This window comes from Notolepis coatsorum (genome assembly GCF_963971535.1).
Source record: "Notolepis coatsorum genome assembly, chromosome: 7".
NCBI classification, from domain to species: domain Eukaryota; kingdom Metazoa; phylum Chordata; class Actinopteri; order Aulopiformes; family Paralepididae; genus Notolepis; species Notolepis coatsorum.
In genome coordinates this window covers 149,210,811-149,226,731 of record NC_140171.1, presented here as the reverse complement: position 1 = coordinate 149,226,731, position 15,921 = coordinate 149,210,811, and the positions used below count along the sequence as shown (strand labels likewise).

The following is a 15,921-nucleotide window of genomic DNA, read 5'->3' as shown; positions in this document are numbered from 1 at the left end:
TTCTCCAGAACGTGATATATAGCCCCAAATGCATTATATTGATGATGAAATACAGTTTGATGGCAATCAGCGCGATATAAAAAATTCCAACTAGACGTACTTCTAGAAGTTACTACACGTCATCTGATGTTGACCGGATGGGCGAGGGGGCGTTTATAATTCCGTGGGCAGCGTTATACCAATCATCTAATGTGGGTCAAATGTTGATAATATCAGTTATTATCGAAGACGGTAACGTTACACGCTGAAACTCACCCCAGTCTCCGCGCGCCGTTGGGCGATCATCGTCGAGTAGAAATTTTATCATTATGGGATATATTATTACCCGGTCCATCTCCAGCTTGTATAATGGTATATACGTCCAAATCATGTTGTTTATCGAGTTATTGGCAATCGATCGCTATGTAGAGTGACGAGCTAGAGTCACGGGACATGTACCGAGTGCCGGAAGCAATACGGACGTCTAGCAAAACCTCTAATGCGCTTCCTGTTAAGCGCTTGCGCCGATCGGCCACCAGATGGCGCTCCTGAACCGCCAGAGAGCTCAGTGGGTCCTGCTGGTGGATCTCAGGCCAGCGGAGGGACATTATGAATCCGATCGCAGATTTTTGAAATATTGATATAAAGACGACGTACAGCGTCCCCCGGCAACTTTAGCATGGCCAGCAAAGACGTCTAAAGACGGCTCCCGGCAGTCAAAGTGTTAATTAATATTTTAATTAATTAAACAAATTTTGGCCAATCATAGTCGACCATCCAAATCCTTAGTCGGGGACAGCCATACACCATTCTAAATACACACATAGCTATCCCTGTATCCCAGGGCAGGTAAATCAATTCACTTCTATGCAGCAGCCATGTTACATCCCGGTGACATCACAAGGTGAGGGTCTCTCTCTCTAACAGCCCCTAGATGTTACATCCCGGTGACATCACAAGGTGAGGTCTCACTCTCTCTCTCTAACAGCCCCTAGATGTTACATCCCGGTGACATCACAAGGTGAGGGTCTCTCTCTCTCTCTAACAGCCCCTAGATGTTACATCCCGGTGACATCACAAGGTGAGGGTCTCTCTCTCTCTCCAACAGCCCCTAGATGTTACATCCAGGTGACATCACAAGGTGAGGGTCTCTCTCTCTCTATAGCAGCCCCCGGCCTAGATGTTACATCCAGGTGACATCACAAGGTGAGGGTCTCTCTCTATAGCAGCCCCTAGATGTTACATCCCGGTGACATCACAAGGTGAGAGTGGTGCACGCGGCACAGGAACAACATGTGGTGGCAGGCATAGATATATATAGAACACTAGATAGCTTACCCGCGCTGCCGGCCAATGGAGAGCAACGTCACTGAACCGCCGCCATCTTGCCCCAGTCAGCCTGGAGTGAGAGTGAGTGAGCTGCACAGACAAAAATACTCATAACTCGCTGAAATATTGACGGATTTACAAACGGTTTGGTTTATTACAAGCATTATTAACGTGGCTATGATTCAAGCGGTTTGTAAAAAAAAACATCCTTAAAAAAAAAAAAAAAATTATAAGTATGCAGTATCATAACTACATCTTTGATGTTTATAGCAAACCAACCCGTTTGTAAATCCGTCAATATTTCAGCGAGTTATGAGTATTTTTGTCTGTGCAGCTCACTCACTCTCACTCAAGGCTGACTGGGGCAAGATGGCGGCGGTTCAGTGACGCTGGTGACTCCGCCTTAAGCTATCTAGTGTTCTATAGATATCTATGGTGGCAGGAGCTGGTTTAGTTAAACCCAGTATCATGGTTAAGTGTTTAGCCGGGGCCTCGGCCTTCTGTTCAGTCTCCCAACCAGGTATGTTATTTGACTGCTCTTGTTAAACCATGTCATTGGGATTAGGGCTGGGAGCATGCAAAGATATAGATTTTTAATATACCACCTTCCACAATTATATATATATATACATACCATACAAATTATACTATGTAGCCTATTTCCATTTGTGTTTTAAATGTCCTTACAGCTATATTAAAAAAAAGATAGACACACATCATAGTCCTACACAGAGCACAGAGTGACGCTCGAGTAGAAAGAGGTTCAGTGCCTTGCTCAAGGGCACTTCGGCAGAGAGGCTATCTTCACAGTTAACTGGAGCCAGAACTTACCCAGGCCTCCTTGGCAGATGTCCGTCCTGTTCGCACCTCCGACGATGAACTCCGGACTGGACACCAGCTCCTGAGGAAGGACATGGCGACTTTAACCGCAGTGACAACGGATTCTCATGTGTGACAAAGCAGCTGGATATTTACTTGCCGTGAATTAAAGGGATTTTGTTGCATGAGGCCCCTTTCGGGGCCATTCACGTATATATACGTTATTGGGTGCCAACGGTTAAACCCTTTGGAGGCCAACCCCGAGATTTCTCGGGTTAACTCGCCATGCTCTGGGCGCCAAGACCCGAGATATCTCGGGTTTTAATCTATATTTCTTTTGTTAGCTATATCCATTCATTTTTCATCCATCCAGCCTGACGTTATCATTGGGAATGGGTCTGAGCTCGCAAAAGGCCAATACCGCCGCCTGACGTCTCCCGGATGGTATTGCACATCATTGGAATCCCTCTGGCTGGGGCTGTGCATCGATCTAAGAAGTCCGGTCCAGGTTTTACTTCTCGGGCATGCAGTATCGTTATAACAGATGGACTGGGGACACTCGGAGCAGCGTGGATTATGTGTTTTGGACATATAACGTTGGTTCAATAAACGCGATCAATATTTGGAATGGCGATCAGGAATTGGATTCATCTTTTTGCACTACATCAGACGTGAGGTAAGGACTTTATGTTACGAATCTTGGGTTAATCCGATGTTTCTTTCACGGCCATCGGAGCGTGTGTGCGTGTGTGAGGTTCACGCCGACCAAAGTACGGAGAAGACATTTTTCAGACCCTGCTTCCGTTCACGCATGATGACACATAATCTAACATTTATTTGAAAACGATTCATAAATCAAGCGACAAATGGCACGATTTCTAACTAAATACATTGAAGCTCGATTTGCTGGAGTTTATTGAGATGAGACAGAACGCTCTAGAAATATATTCATATTCATCACGGTATAAAAACGGAAATGTATGAAAAAAGTATCAATGACTTGCTTGCAGTCAACATTGTCTAAACGGATAGTTTTTTCGTCTGTACATTTCCGTTTTATACCATTTTAAAATTTTCAGGAAAAAAAATGATTCTGCAGGAATCGCCCTTTACTGGAATACACAAAAAACTGTCATTTTTCTGCCTATTTATGAATCGTTTTCAAATAAACGCTAGATTATCAATAGTATATGTGTACTTATGCACGCTAGAGAAGCGGGTTGAAAAATCGATTATCTTATTTCCTGATCAGCACACACACACACACACACATAGAGGACACGTTGATATATCTGTGGAAAAAGCTCCGATTACCCCAAGACTGGTAAAATAGATTCCTTACCTCAGATCAGATGTTCTCCAAAAAGATTATTCCAATTCCTGATCGCCATTCCAAATATCGATCGCGTTTATTGATCCAACGCTGGGTGCTTGAAACACATATTCCACGCTGTTCTGAGGGACCACAAAGACTGCAATCGGCTCGGATTACATGTCTGACAAGTAAAATGTGGATTCCGGATTTTCGTTTTCATTCAGTCCAATCCAATGGGTGCATTATCATCCGGGAGACGATAGGGGGCGGTATTTTCCCTGTTCGAGCTCAGAGAGAGTCCCAGTGGTAACGTGAGGCTAGATTGATGAAAAATGCTAATAAAGAAATTACAATTAATAACGAGATTTCTCGTCGTTGGCACTGAGCGGTTGGCATGAAATAACGAGAATTCTCGTCGTTGGCACTCAAAGTGTTAAAAGGCATACTGGGACTCCGAAGGTGCAGTGCCGGCCAGATCCTGCTAGTAGGCAGTATCGAGAGTGCAGTAAACCTAGAGCCATATGGAATCCGCGATCACGGAATCGCGGACGGAATCGCGGAATTGAGCAATAAAAATGGAATCAAACTATAAAAAAAAAAAAAAATGATTTGTTTCTTTTTTTTTACTTTTTTTTTTTATGTTGTGGGACTTGTACAGCACTTTGTTCAACTTTGTCAGTGCTGTAAAGTTTAAACCTTAAAAGCAGCAGTTTAAAAGCAGCACAATGAACACAGATCTGTCAGTGCCGAGTCCGACCTCATCTTAAATAACAAACAGCATTGCTTGTTGTAATTAACAAAGAGAGGCAGAGTTGATTTAGCAAAAATATATATAATTTTTTTTTTTATATAAATAATCAAATTTTATTTTCATATTCGAATCCCATGCCCATCGAACGAAGCTTCGAAGCTTCGAAGTATTTAAGACGGCCCTATTAAATGGACTGTTATATCTTATTAAATTGTGGGCATTTATTCATTCCCACTTATTAGACACTATTTCTGATGGTAAAATGAGCGTACAAAGCAAAATACAGAATTCTGAAATATTAAAACGAAAAAAACGGAATTTGGAAAAAAATGTAATGGAATTTGGAAAAAAATAAAACGGATTTCATATGGCTCTAGTAAACCCAGACCGGGTGTAACGCTCAAATGTCTCCGGACGGACTTTTCTAGTAATGGGAAACCTAGGGCTTCACTCGATCGCATTGAATGGTTTTCGGGACCGCGATCCATATGTTGTGGTGGGTTATGTCGTGGACCAGATGGGCATAGGATGGACCAGATGGCGATCAAATAATTGGAATATTATTTTCAGCTTGATCATGGAGGGTTTTCATACCCATCCCCCTGATCGGCGTGTGTTGTGGTAATAATGAATGCCGTTATTGGCAATCAATTAATCAGAAACGACCCCCCACCTCCATTTCATGCATTCATGATGAAACATAATACCTATCATATGCACTTGATTTGAAAATACTAGCGTGTCGAGGGACGAAACGCCAATGGTTTAAGTAGAATTCACGTTGCGCCCTATAGCCAACCTCCCAGGAATTCCGAAATTATACTCATATTCACCACGGGATAACCCGTGAACGTATTCATGAAAAAATTCATTATTTTTTGCATCTTGAACGGAAGATAGTTACTGTCAAATGACCATGGTATTGTATCCATAGCTATAATATAAAATATAGATTTAGCTCTACAAACAACGTGACACACAGTGAAACTATGTAATGAAAACCTGGCCGTGCTATAGCTAGATGGAGAAATTGAATGGCCCCGAATGTCTTAACCCTTTCACTGCCACACGACAGAAGGTTAACCCTTTACTATCACACAACCAGGCATGCGTTGCTCATGGGACGGGGGTTGCACGCCTTGCAACCAGTCTGTGAGCAGAAGCACGGATGTGCACACGCGTGCACACAGAAATGCACTGCACTCGACTGATGCCCCAACTCGCTAACTACTACTTTGTATAACAATACGGCCGGTCGTCAGGTGTGTTCAAATACGTTCTCAGATACATTCACACAAAACTTGTGAATGAAATGTGTTACATTCCATTCGTAGAGGCAATTAGGCACCGTCTTTAGTCTGTGCTATGCGAGGGAACATTTATGCGCATGCGCGGGAGCGCGCGTGCACGTGGCGTCATTAAAACATAGTGCAACCAGTCGTCCCATGAGCAACGCATGCCTGCACACAACCGACGGTTAACCGGCTGTCGTGACTCGTGTGGCAGTGAAAGGGTTAACCTTCTGGGTATTGTCGCAGTGAAAGGGTTAATAACCGTTTGGTAGTGTGGTGGTGAAAGGGTTAAAAGGGGATGTCCAGTCATTAAAGGGATAGTTCTGATTTTTGGAACCCTAGCCCAGTTTCCTACTTACGATCAGTAAGGCTGAGACCACTTATCGATAACTTTTTTTTAGGGATGCTCGATATTGGCTTTTTTACCGATACCGATATACCGATATTGTCCAACTCTTAATTTCCGATACCGATATCAACCGATACCGATATATGCAGGGTTTCCCCCCTCAAAAAAACAGAATAATTTCAGGTAATTAACATTACATATCTCTTGTTGTGGAATTAACACAACATTATGCATACTTTTGACAAATAAAATCAGAATTTGTTCTTACTTGCTTGCCTGGGTAAATAAAGGTTATAGAAATGTAAAAAATAAAAATAAAAATAAAAAAATTGAAAACCGATACCGATATTTTACGATATCACATTTTAATGCCGATATCGGCCGATAATACCGGTAGGCCGATAATATCGGACATCCCTACTTTTTCTTATATATATATATACTTTATACTATACTAAAATACTAGGTCTTGTGGCATGTAAATGCAGGTGAATTGCAACTCTGCACTGTGCATTCAATATGCAGTGCACTCCTCCATCACATCCAGAGACCAGACTGTAACATGAGAAGGATCACTGTGGTCGTTTGGAAAATCTGTAACACTAAAGATGGCGGCAACGACAAAGAATTGCTGCAAAATAAACATAAATGTGTTGTTTAAGAATAATAATACAATTTTATTTTTTAATTGTTTAAACAACATTTTAAAAAAAAGTGGCGGCTGGGTGGCGCAGCGGACATTGCGCTTGTCACCAACGCAAGATACACCGGATTCGACTCCGGCTGTCGGCGTTGCCTCCGGCTTTGGCCAGCCGTCATACTAACTCAATTGGCAGAGTTAGCGGGTGGAAGTCGATGGGTGGTAATATGGACGTTGTGGACAGCGACTCCTACAGGTCGGTTGGGGACACCTGCACAGCAGAGACAGGAAATGGCGGGGGTAGTGTGAGCCTCCCACACGTTACACCTCGCCAATGAGAGTCCGTGCTGGCAGGTGAAAAGATGTGACAGGCTGCCTCCTCGTGTATCGGAGGGGACACGTGATGCAAGGCTTCTATCCTCCCTACAACCGGCCAGTGGGGGGCATATGAGAGCAACGTTCAAGACAGGGGAGGGGAGAATTGGCACAGAGGAATTGGGATGGGAAAAAATTTAAAAAGGAGAAAAAGTGGATACAAAAAAAATACATTAAAAAAAAATAATAAAAATATAGATATTTATCGACATATTTCGTCTCAGCATATCGTCTCAGCCTTAACGATCAGTCATTTCTCAGCACAAAGCTGTTCCTCGTACTAACTCGGGCTAGTACCACGAAACAATGCAAATGAGGCAATGCAAATGTCAATGGGGTCAAGCTCCTGTTCATACAAGCTGACTGAAGCTCATCGAAATCTACTTTGAGTGCACTGTCTGTGTGTGGAGTAGGGCTGTATGAACAGGAGCTTGACCCCATTGACATTTGCATTGCCTCAAATCTAATCAAAACAAGTGTTTCATCATCTAGTTAACACCATAGAAGGCCTCCAACATGATTCATACAACCATGTCTTGCTTCAAACACCAATACGTTGTGTTGCCCTCTGCTTAGGATTTTGTGACTAATAAAAGTGTGATTCTGACATGCCACGGTGCAGATGAACCACGACACGGTGGTGTAGTGGTTAACACTGTCACCTCACAGAGGTCCTGGGTTCGATTCCCACTTGGGGACCAGGTTGCCCTGTTGCCAGTTATTTTATGGGAATTGCAGAGAACATTTCATCAGCGACCCCAGTGCATGTGTGTGTTCCTGTGGGTCGCCCATCGCATGTGTGTGTGTTAAATCTGCATGACAAATAAAGACTTCTTCTTCTCAAATGTAATGCTCACCAGAGATGTGCTTATAGGTTTTCATGAAATAACTCATTCAGTGGAGAAAATCATAAGAACCATGAGAACCATGAGTCTGTTTTATGTTTTCAGAGGAACAATATTTTCAAACAGTGTTATCTAAAGATGGTAAGTTAGTGTTGTGTTCATTCATAGTTAAAGACAGTAGAGGTTGAGTACTTTATTATCTAAAGATGGTAAGTTAGAGTGTTGTGTTCATTCATAGTTAAAGACAGTAATAATAATAATTGTTAGACTAGAAGTCTTTATTTGTCATGCAGTTTTAACACAAACGCGAGATGGGCGACCCACAGGAACACACACACACATGCACTGAGTCACCGATGAAATATCTCTCTGCACTTTTCCCATCCCGTTGTCCTTCCCCCCATGCCGGGAGCAGATAGGGCCTCAACGTGAGCCGCGCCCCGGCGACCAATCCAAGTGCTCCTGTCCGTCTTCGTCAAGGACGGCACAGCGTTAGCGATCTGTTGTGCATGTTTTTCCATTGGGTTTATCTTATCGGGGGGGGAACCCTTGCGAGCACGGGGAGAACATGCAAACTCCACACAGAAAGGCCTGGGAGATACCCCACCTGAGTACCTGGCATCATGGAAACCTGGTCCCCAAGCGGGAATCGAACCCTGGACCTTCTTGCTGTGAGGCGACAGTGTTAACCACTACACCACCGTGCCGTAGAGGTTGAGTACTTTATTATCTAAGGATGGTAAGTTAGAGTGTTGTGTTCACTCATAGTTAAAGACAGTGGAGGTTGGGTATAGTTTCTGGTGATATATCATTCACACTCCAAGTGATTTAGATTAACTTCACAACTGCAAATACATGGGCTGTCCAAAATATTTAAAAACGGACTTATATGGTTCTTCAGTGCAAGAGTTCAATTGACTAATGGCAACAGTCAGAAAACAGCTCATTGGCTAAATGAATGGTGCCGATGGTCAAAATTATAGAAACCCCTGTTATACATTTAGGCTACGGTGGCCTTGCCACATAGGCTAAATAATAGTTTTTTACTTATCAAATGGAATGACAAAGTTAACGCCGCCATTTTAGTTCTGGGAGATTTCAATAGCGCCAATCTGAGAAAGGTATTGCCCGACTTCTATCAGCATGTGACTTGCAACACCAGAGGCGGTAACATCCTAGATCACTGTTACACGCAATTTAAAGGTGGCTACAAGGCTCATTCTGATAGTGGCTTCGGTAAGTCAGATCACGCATCAATTTTTCTTACACCGAAGTACAGACAGAAAATTAAAAGTACTCCCGTAGTCTCGCGAGAGGTGCAGAAATGGGATGTGACGTCAGAGGATACGATCCGGTCAGTGTTTCACAACACAGACTGGAATGTGTTCCGCGACACAGATAACATTAATGCCTACACGGAGACAGTGCTGGACTATGTTTGTACTAGGGTGAAAGAAACAATCCCCACTACCAAAATGAAAGTTTACCCAAATCAAAAACCCTGGGTAGACAAATCCGTCCGTGAAGCTCTGAGAGAGCGCACCAAAGCATACAACGACGGCCTAGAGGCAGGCAACATGAATGACCACAAGGTGGCGCGATACAACGTAAGGAGGACTGTGTCAGAGGCCAAACGACGCTACAGGGATAAAATTGAACTCCAGTTTGAACAAGCTGACTCTAGAGCTATGTGGCAGGGGCTCAAAACGATGACAGACTACAAAGGCGCCTCCCTCAAACTGAACAGTGACATCTCCTTAGCAAATGACCTCAATACCTTCTATGCGAGGTTTGATGCTGGTAATAACAACACCAGCTCACAAGCCTCGGCAATGGGGGGGGGGGGGTCGGCTGCTGATGGAGGCGCAGTGTTCAGGGTAACAGAGCATGAGGTGAGGCGGACCTTTAAAAAAGTGAATATCAGGAAGGCAGCAGGTCCAGACGGCATCCCCGGCCGCGTCCTAAAAGTCTGTGCCGACCAACTGGCCCCAGTATTCACTGACATATTTAACCTGTCCTTAGAACAGGCTGTCATCCCCACCTGCCTGAAGAAGTCCACTATTATCCCTGTACCCAAAAAATCCAAGCCTGCTTGCCTCAACGACTACCGCCCTGTAGCTCTCACCTCCATAGCCATGAAGTGCTTCGAGAAGCTAGTAAAGGGCTACATCTGCTCCTCCCTCCCCATCAACATGGACCCCCTGCAATTTGCATACCGCCCCAACAGGTCCACGGAGGACGCCATATCCCATGTGCTGCACACAGCAGCATCACACCTGGACAAGAGGCAGGGGAACTATGTGAGAATGCTATTCATCGACTACAGCTCGGCATTCAATACCATAGTCCCCTCCATACTCATAGCCAAGCTCAGGGACCTGGGCTTGGGCTATGACCTCTGCCAGTGGGTCTTGGACTTCCTGACTGGCAGACCCCAGGTGGTGAGAGCAGGCAACTGCACCTCCTCATCCATCACCCTCAACATAGGGGCCCCCCAGGGCTGTGTTCTGAGTCCCCTCCTCTACTCCCTGTACACACACGACTGTGTGGCTCAGCGGAGTAGCAATACAATCGTCAAATTTGCTGACGACACAGTGGTGGTGGGCCTGATCTCTGCCAACGACGAGAGGGCCTACCTGGAAGAGGTCAAGGTCCTGGCGGGATGGTGCCAGGAAAACAGCCTCTCCCTGAACGTCAGCAAAACAAAAGGAGATGATTGTGGACTTCAGGAGGTCGGGGGTCAAGGACTACAGCCCCCTCAGCATCGACGGGGCACCGGTTGAGAGAGTCAACAGCTTCAAGTACCTCGGAGCCTACATATCCGAGGACTTGACATGGACCACACACATTAACAGTGTGGTGAAGAAGGCACGACAACGCCTCTACTTCCTCAGGCGCCTAAGGAAGTTCCAAGTCAGCCAGAAGATCCTTAAGAACTTCTACTCATGTACAATAGAGAGCATCTTGACCGGCAACATCACCTCCTGGTTTGGGAATAGCACTGCAAAAGACCAAAGCAGACTACAAAGAGTGACACGTTCAGCCGAACGCACAATTGGAGGGGGGCTCCCCACCCTCCAGAACATTTACTACAAGCGTTGCAAGGGGAAGGCTAAGAGAATTATTAAGGACTCGAGCCACCCGAACAACTGCCTCTTTGAACTGCTGCCGTCAGGAGTCTCAAGGCGAGCACAGAAAGACTCAGAAGTAGCTTCTATCCCCAGGCCATCAGGCTGCTAAACGAACAATGAATGAACACTACACAACAACAACCACCAAACACACATAGCACACACATCCACACGCACACACTCACTTTAAACAAACACACTGTAGCACCCACTCCACACACTTTATAGCACACACCCACTTTAAACAAACACACTGTAGCACCCACTCCCCACACTTTATATTTATGGATGAAGGATTGCACTACAACTCGTACACCTTACTGTAAATTGTACCTAAAATTGTACCTCATCCCATTTCTGCTTTGCACTAGATAGTACTGTACATTAGTACACTGCATAGTATTGTGTATTGTATATTATATGGTAACTCAGAACATTGTACATATGTCTATACCGAACACTGTGACCTCATTTTCTTCTTCTAAATTCATGCTATATTATGTTATTATGTTATTTGATACTATCTTGTCTAGCACAGTCTCTGGAGCGTAACAGTAAGAAGCATTTTGTATGAAAGTATTCTGTACTTCTGTATGACAACTATTAAAGAACTTGAACTTGAACTTGAACTATTGAATCTGTAAAAGTGTGGTGGTCTGTAAACAATGTGCATTAGGTTTCCTGCCATTGCCCTTGGCCTTACTGGCATTACATTATAGGATGGGTCAAATGCAAATGCGAATTTCCCCGTGGGGATTAATAAAGATTCAACTTAACTTAAACATTGGAGAGACGGTGTGTCACCTCTTATATTAATTCATTCATAACTTTTGAACAATAAATGCTATTTCTAATCCGTCAGCTGTTCTATATTGCCAACAAGATTGTCTACATTCCATTCATTACACATACATTTCAAATAAGTAAGGAAAGTGCTTGAAAATACATTTTTATCTTCCAAGTTTAAGTTCAAGTGCAACTACATATGAATCATAGTAATAAAAATTAAAAAATTATGATAATCATACACTTATTTTATACCATTGGAAAACCCTAGTTGTTAGCTTCAAAATGGTACCAAATATGAGGTACTTTGAAATACCCAGTAACTAATAATCTATCACAAACCAATGCAAGTTCATGTTCAGGGATTTCCTAAATAGGCCAGGAGATAACGTTAGAGTTAAAATAAATAAACTAACTAATTCATTAAACCAGATTGGTCTTCAGACAAATAGGCCTACGTTGCAATAAGCAGCTGCTTGGTTGATTGATTGAAAACTTTATTAACAGATTGCAGAATGGGTACAATACAGTACAGCTCAATACACACAATTGTTAAGGGGATGCAGACCAGAGAAAGACTTTCGTCTTGTTTACATCAGGGCCCCCCATTTTCCAATTGAACGGCTCAACAGTGCAGTGCGATGTTATATCGCAGGCCAACTCAAACTGTAGTAGTTTTAAACTTCTGCAGTTGTTAGAACAGCAATGACATGGTTCTCTATGATTATGAATCACTGTCACATGCCTGTGTGACTGTGGGAATAATCTCTTCATCTCTGAAATGACAGCCGCTGCTGCCGAAGGCCATCTACTTTGATCACTGTCACTTTTCCGATATGACTGACATCTCACATTACATTATGATGAGAAGAGGGGAATTATTACATGTTGTCATGTAAACTGGGGAAGGAAGGAAACATAATCCATTATTATCAAAGTCGTAACATATGAGATACGCCCTCCTCGGTGTTAGTGTAGCTGATCAAACAGACAGAGATGCCTTCCTCACGACTTCCACAGAATAATTAGCATGACACATACAATAAAGCATGGACTACTGTACCTAAAAAATTTGAAGATCAAACGTGTTTTATTAACCCTTTCACTGCCACACTAACAAAGGGTCAACCCTTTCACTGTGACAAACAATACAGAAGGTTAACCCTTTCCCTTTCACTGCCTCACGACAAAGGGTTAACCCTTTCACAACCACACTACAGAAGGTTAACCCTTTCACTACCACACTACAGACTGTTACCGTCTGTAGTGTGGTAGTGAAAGGGTTAAAGTCGCCTGTTCGTCATTACGCACCATGGATCAACTAAACCCATGAAACTTGGGCACCGAGGCAAATATCGGAACAAACAAACGAACAAAACGACCAAAACAATGCGAACATGATCAGAACGGGTATACGAGATAATAAGAAGAAGAAGAAGATTATATTATATGTATTACCCCAGGCCTCTTCCATGTCACGCCTCGGGTTTTGTAGGAGGCGCGCCCCAGTTCTTTGAAGCCCAGCGACTCGGGCTCGGCTGGGAACGTCGGGTCCAGGAACAGCTGACCCGCGGCCAGACACTCCGCGCGGAGCGCGTCAAAGTGCTGCCCGAGGTACCGGGTGGCATTCGCGTTGGTGCCAAACCCCGCGGCCAGTGCCCTCTTCTTGGCCAGGTTAGATGCCACTCCAGACATGGCTGCTCTCAGTGCTGCTTTCACCAAAAAATGTACAAGTTCAGAAAAGTTTTGCTCTGCTCTGCTGCTCCGCCCGTCTCTGTGACTCCGCCCTACATACACTGGCAGGCGGAGCGAAACAAGTCACTGCGCGTTTTCTCCCCCATACTCACTCTGACTCACTCTATCTCTCTCTCTCTCTTTCTCTCTCTCTTCTCTCCCCCCTCTCTCTCTATCTCTCTCTCCCTCTCTCCCCCTCTCTCTATCTCTCCCTCCCCTCTTTCTCCCCTCTCTCCCCCTCTCTCTCTCCCTCTCTTTCTCCTCCCCTCTCTATCTCTCCCTCCCCTCTTTCTCCCCCCTCTTTCTCTATCCCTCTCTCCCCCCTCTCTCTATCTCTCCCTCCCCTCTTTCTCCCCCCCTCTCTCTCTCCCCTCATATCTCTCTCTTTCTATATCCCTCTCTCCCTCTCTTTCTCCTCCCCTCTCTCTATCTCTCCCTCCCTCTTTCTCCTCCCTCTTTCTCCCCCCTCTCTCTGCTCTCTCTCCCCCATCTCTCTCTCCCTCTATTTCTCCTCCCCTCTCTCCCCCTCTCTCTATCTCTCCCTCCCCTCTTTCTCCCCCCCCTCTCTCTCTCCCCCCTCTCTCCCCCATCTCTGCTCTCTCTATCCCCCCTCTCTGCTCTCTCTCCCCCCTCTCTCTCTCCCCCATCTATCTGCTCTCTCTCTCCCCCATCTCTCTGCTCTCTCTCTCCCCCATCTATCTGCTCTCTCTCCCCCTCTCTCTCTGCTCTCTCTCTCCCCCTCTCTCTCTCTCTGCTCTCTCTCTCCCCCATCTATCTGCTCTCTCTCCCCCTCTCTCTCTGCTCTCTCTCTCCCCCTCTCTCTCTCTCCCCCATCTCTCTGCTCTCTCTCTCCCCCATCTCTCTGCTCTCTCTCTTCCCCCCTCTCTCTTCCCCCCCTCTCGCTCTGCTCTCTCTCTCCCCCCTCCCTCTCTCTGCTCTCTCTCTTCCCCCTCTCTCTCTCTCTGGGGAAGCAGACCTGAAAAGACCCTTCAGAAGCTCATGTGAGTTGAGTTGTCCTCCCAGTTGCACAAGCAGATGTCTGTACTGAACACTTTCCTGAGATTAAACTGATGCTATAACTCAATCGGCTACTCAGAGGCTGTTTTCACCCGTGGGGTGGGGGAAATGACTAGAAGAGTGTGGCATTTTCAAAGACTGTAATGTAATAGACCTACTGTATAGTGAACTGGGATTAAAACACAGATATCGCAGATTAGCAGAGTCAACCTCTCTGGTATAAAAGTGATACAACAAGAGCAATAATGAGCTCTTCATTCATGTCATGAGGTTCAATCACATCAACGTGCTCCCAACAAGCACAGTAACACAGATGTTTGAACTTCTGGGTAAATTAAATTCAGAGATTTGTTTCTAAACACCTATACCTATGTTAGAAAATAGTTGCTGAAAACACGTGAAAAGACTGTGAACTATGTAGTAACTGAATGACGAGTTAGAACCTGTTAAACTGTTTTTCACAATTTTTGTGTTTTGATTTTTTTTGGGTGGGCCTGACATCCACACTCCTATGCAGGGGATCATCCCTATGTTCCCCGGGTCCTATGTTCCCCGGGTTCTATGTTCCCCGCTTTGATTGATTAATAGATTGAACATTTTATAAATTTTTATTATTTTATTAATTATTAATGTCCGCCTTGTTTCGAACGGTTAAGCTTAGGCCCTCGTTCGAACTGGTTAAGGTTAGAGTTTGGAATCAGGGCTGGTGGTCTAAAATTTTCAATCTATCAATCAATCAAATCGGGGAACATAGAACCTGGGGAACATAGGACCCGGGGAACATAGACATGCTCCCCTATGCAGAACGGTATCTCTGCCTGCACTTCACAGACTGCATGGTGTAAAAAGATTTTTTTTAATACAATTCCAACATAACATGCACACAATAGGGGAAATGTCCATTTTATCAACAGGTGGGAGAGCAGCCAATGTAGGAACAGGAGGAAAAGGGATAGCCTTCACTGGCTAACTCTGTTTCTAGCCCTATTAGCTTCACTGGCTAACTCTGTTTCTAGCCCTATTAGCTCCACTGGCTAACTCTGTTTCTCAGTGGCGTCGCGTGGGTAAAATAACAGGGGAAGCCAAAAAAAAATTATTAAAAAAAAAATTATTCAATATTTTTATTAATATTTTTTTTTTTTTTTTTTTTTTTTTTTTAAAGTCAAGCAGTCACCATGTACACTACAGTATGGCTCGGCGGCCAGTCAAACGTTATTTCTATTTATTTAACAGATTGCAGAATGGGTACAATACAGTACGGCTCAATACACATTTACGATGAATTGAAAATGGGGGACCCTGATGTAAACAAGACGAAAGTCTTTCTCTGGTCTGCATCCCCTTAACAATTGTATGTATTGAGCTGTACTGTACTGTACCCATTCTGCAATCTGTTAATAAAGTTTTCATTCATTCACACACAATTGTATAAGGGGATGCAGACCAGAGAAAGACGTTTGTCTTGTTTACATCAGGGTCATTAGTACTGCTGGAGCATTGGTTAATTTTTGGTCCGATTTTTCCTTGCGCGATTTTGCGCGCCGCGTGGGAGCAAATTC

At 44.3% G+C, this 15,921-nt stretch overlaps 1 protein-coding gene across 1 annotated transcript in view; it reads right to left on the bottom strand.

Annotated features, from left to right (window-relative positions):
- capn2b (calpain 2, (m/II) large subunit b) overlaps positions 1-13,466 on the bottom strand; it is a 67,455-nt gene extending 53,989 nt beyond the window's left edge. The window contains exons 1-2 of the mRNA XM_084318905.1: positions 13,070-13,466; positions 2,140-2,209 (exon numbers count right to left, since the gene is read on the bottom strand). Of these exons, the coding sequence (XP_084175031.1) occupies positions 2,140-2,209; positions 13,070-13,306 (307 nt within the window). The 5' untranslated portion in view covers positions 13,307-13,466. The remainder of the gene's footprint in view (positions 1-2,139; positions 2,210-13,069) is intronic.
- Positions 13,467-15,921: the final 2,455 nt, after the last annotated feature.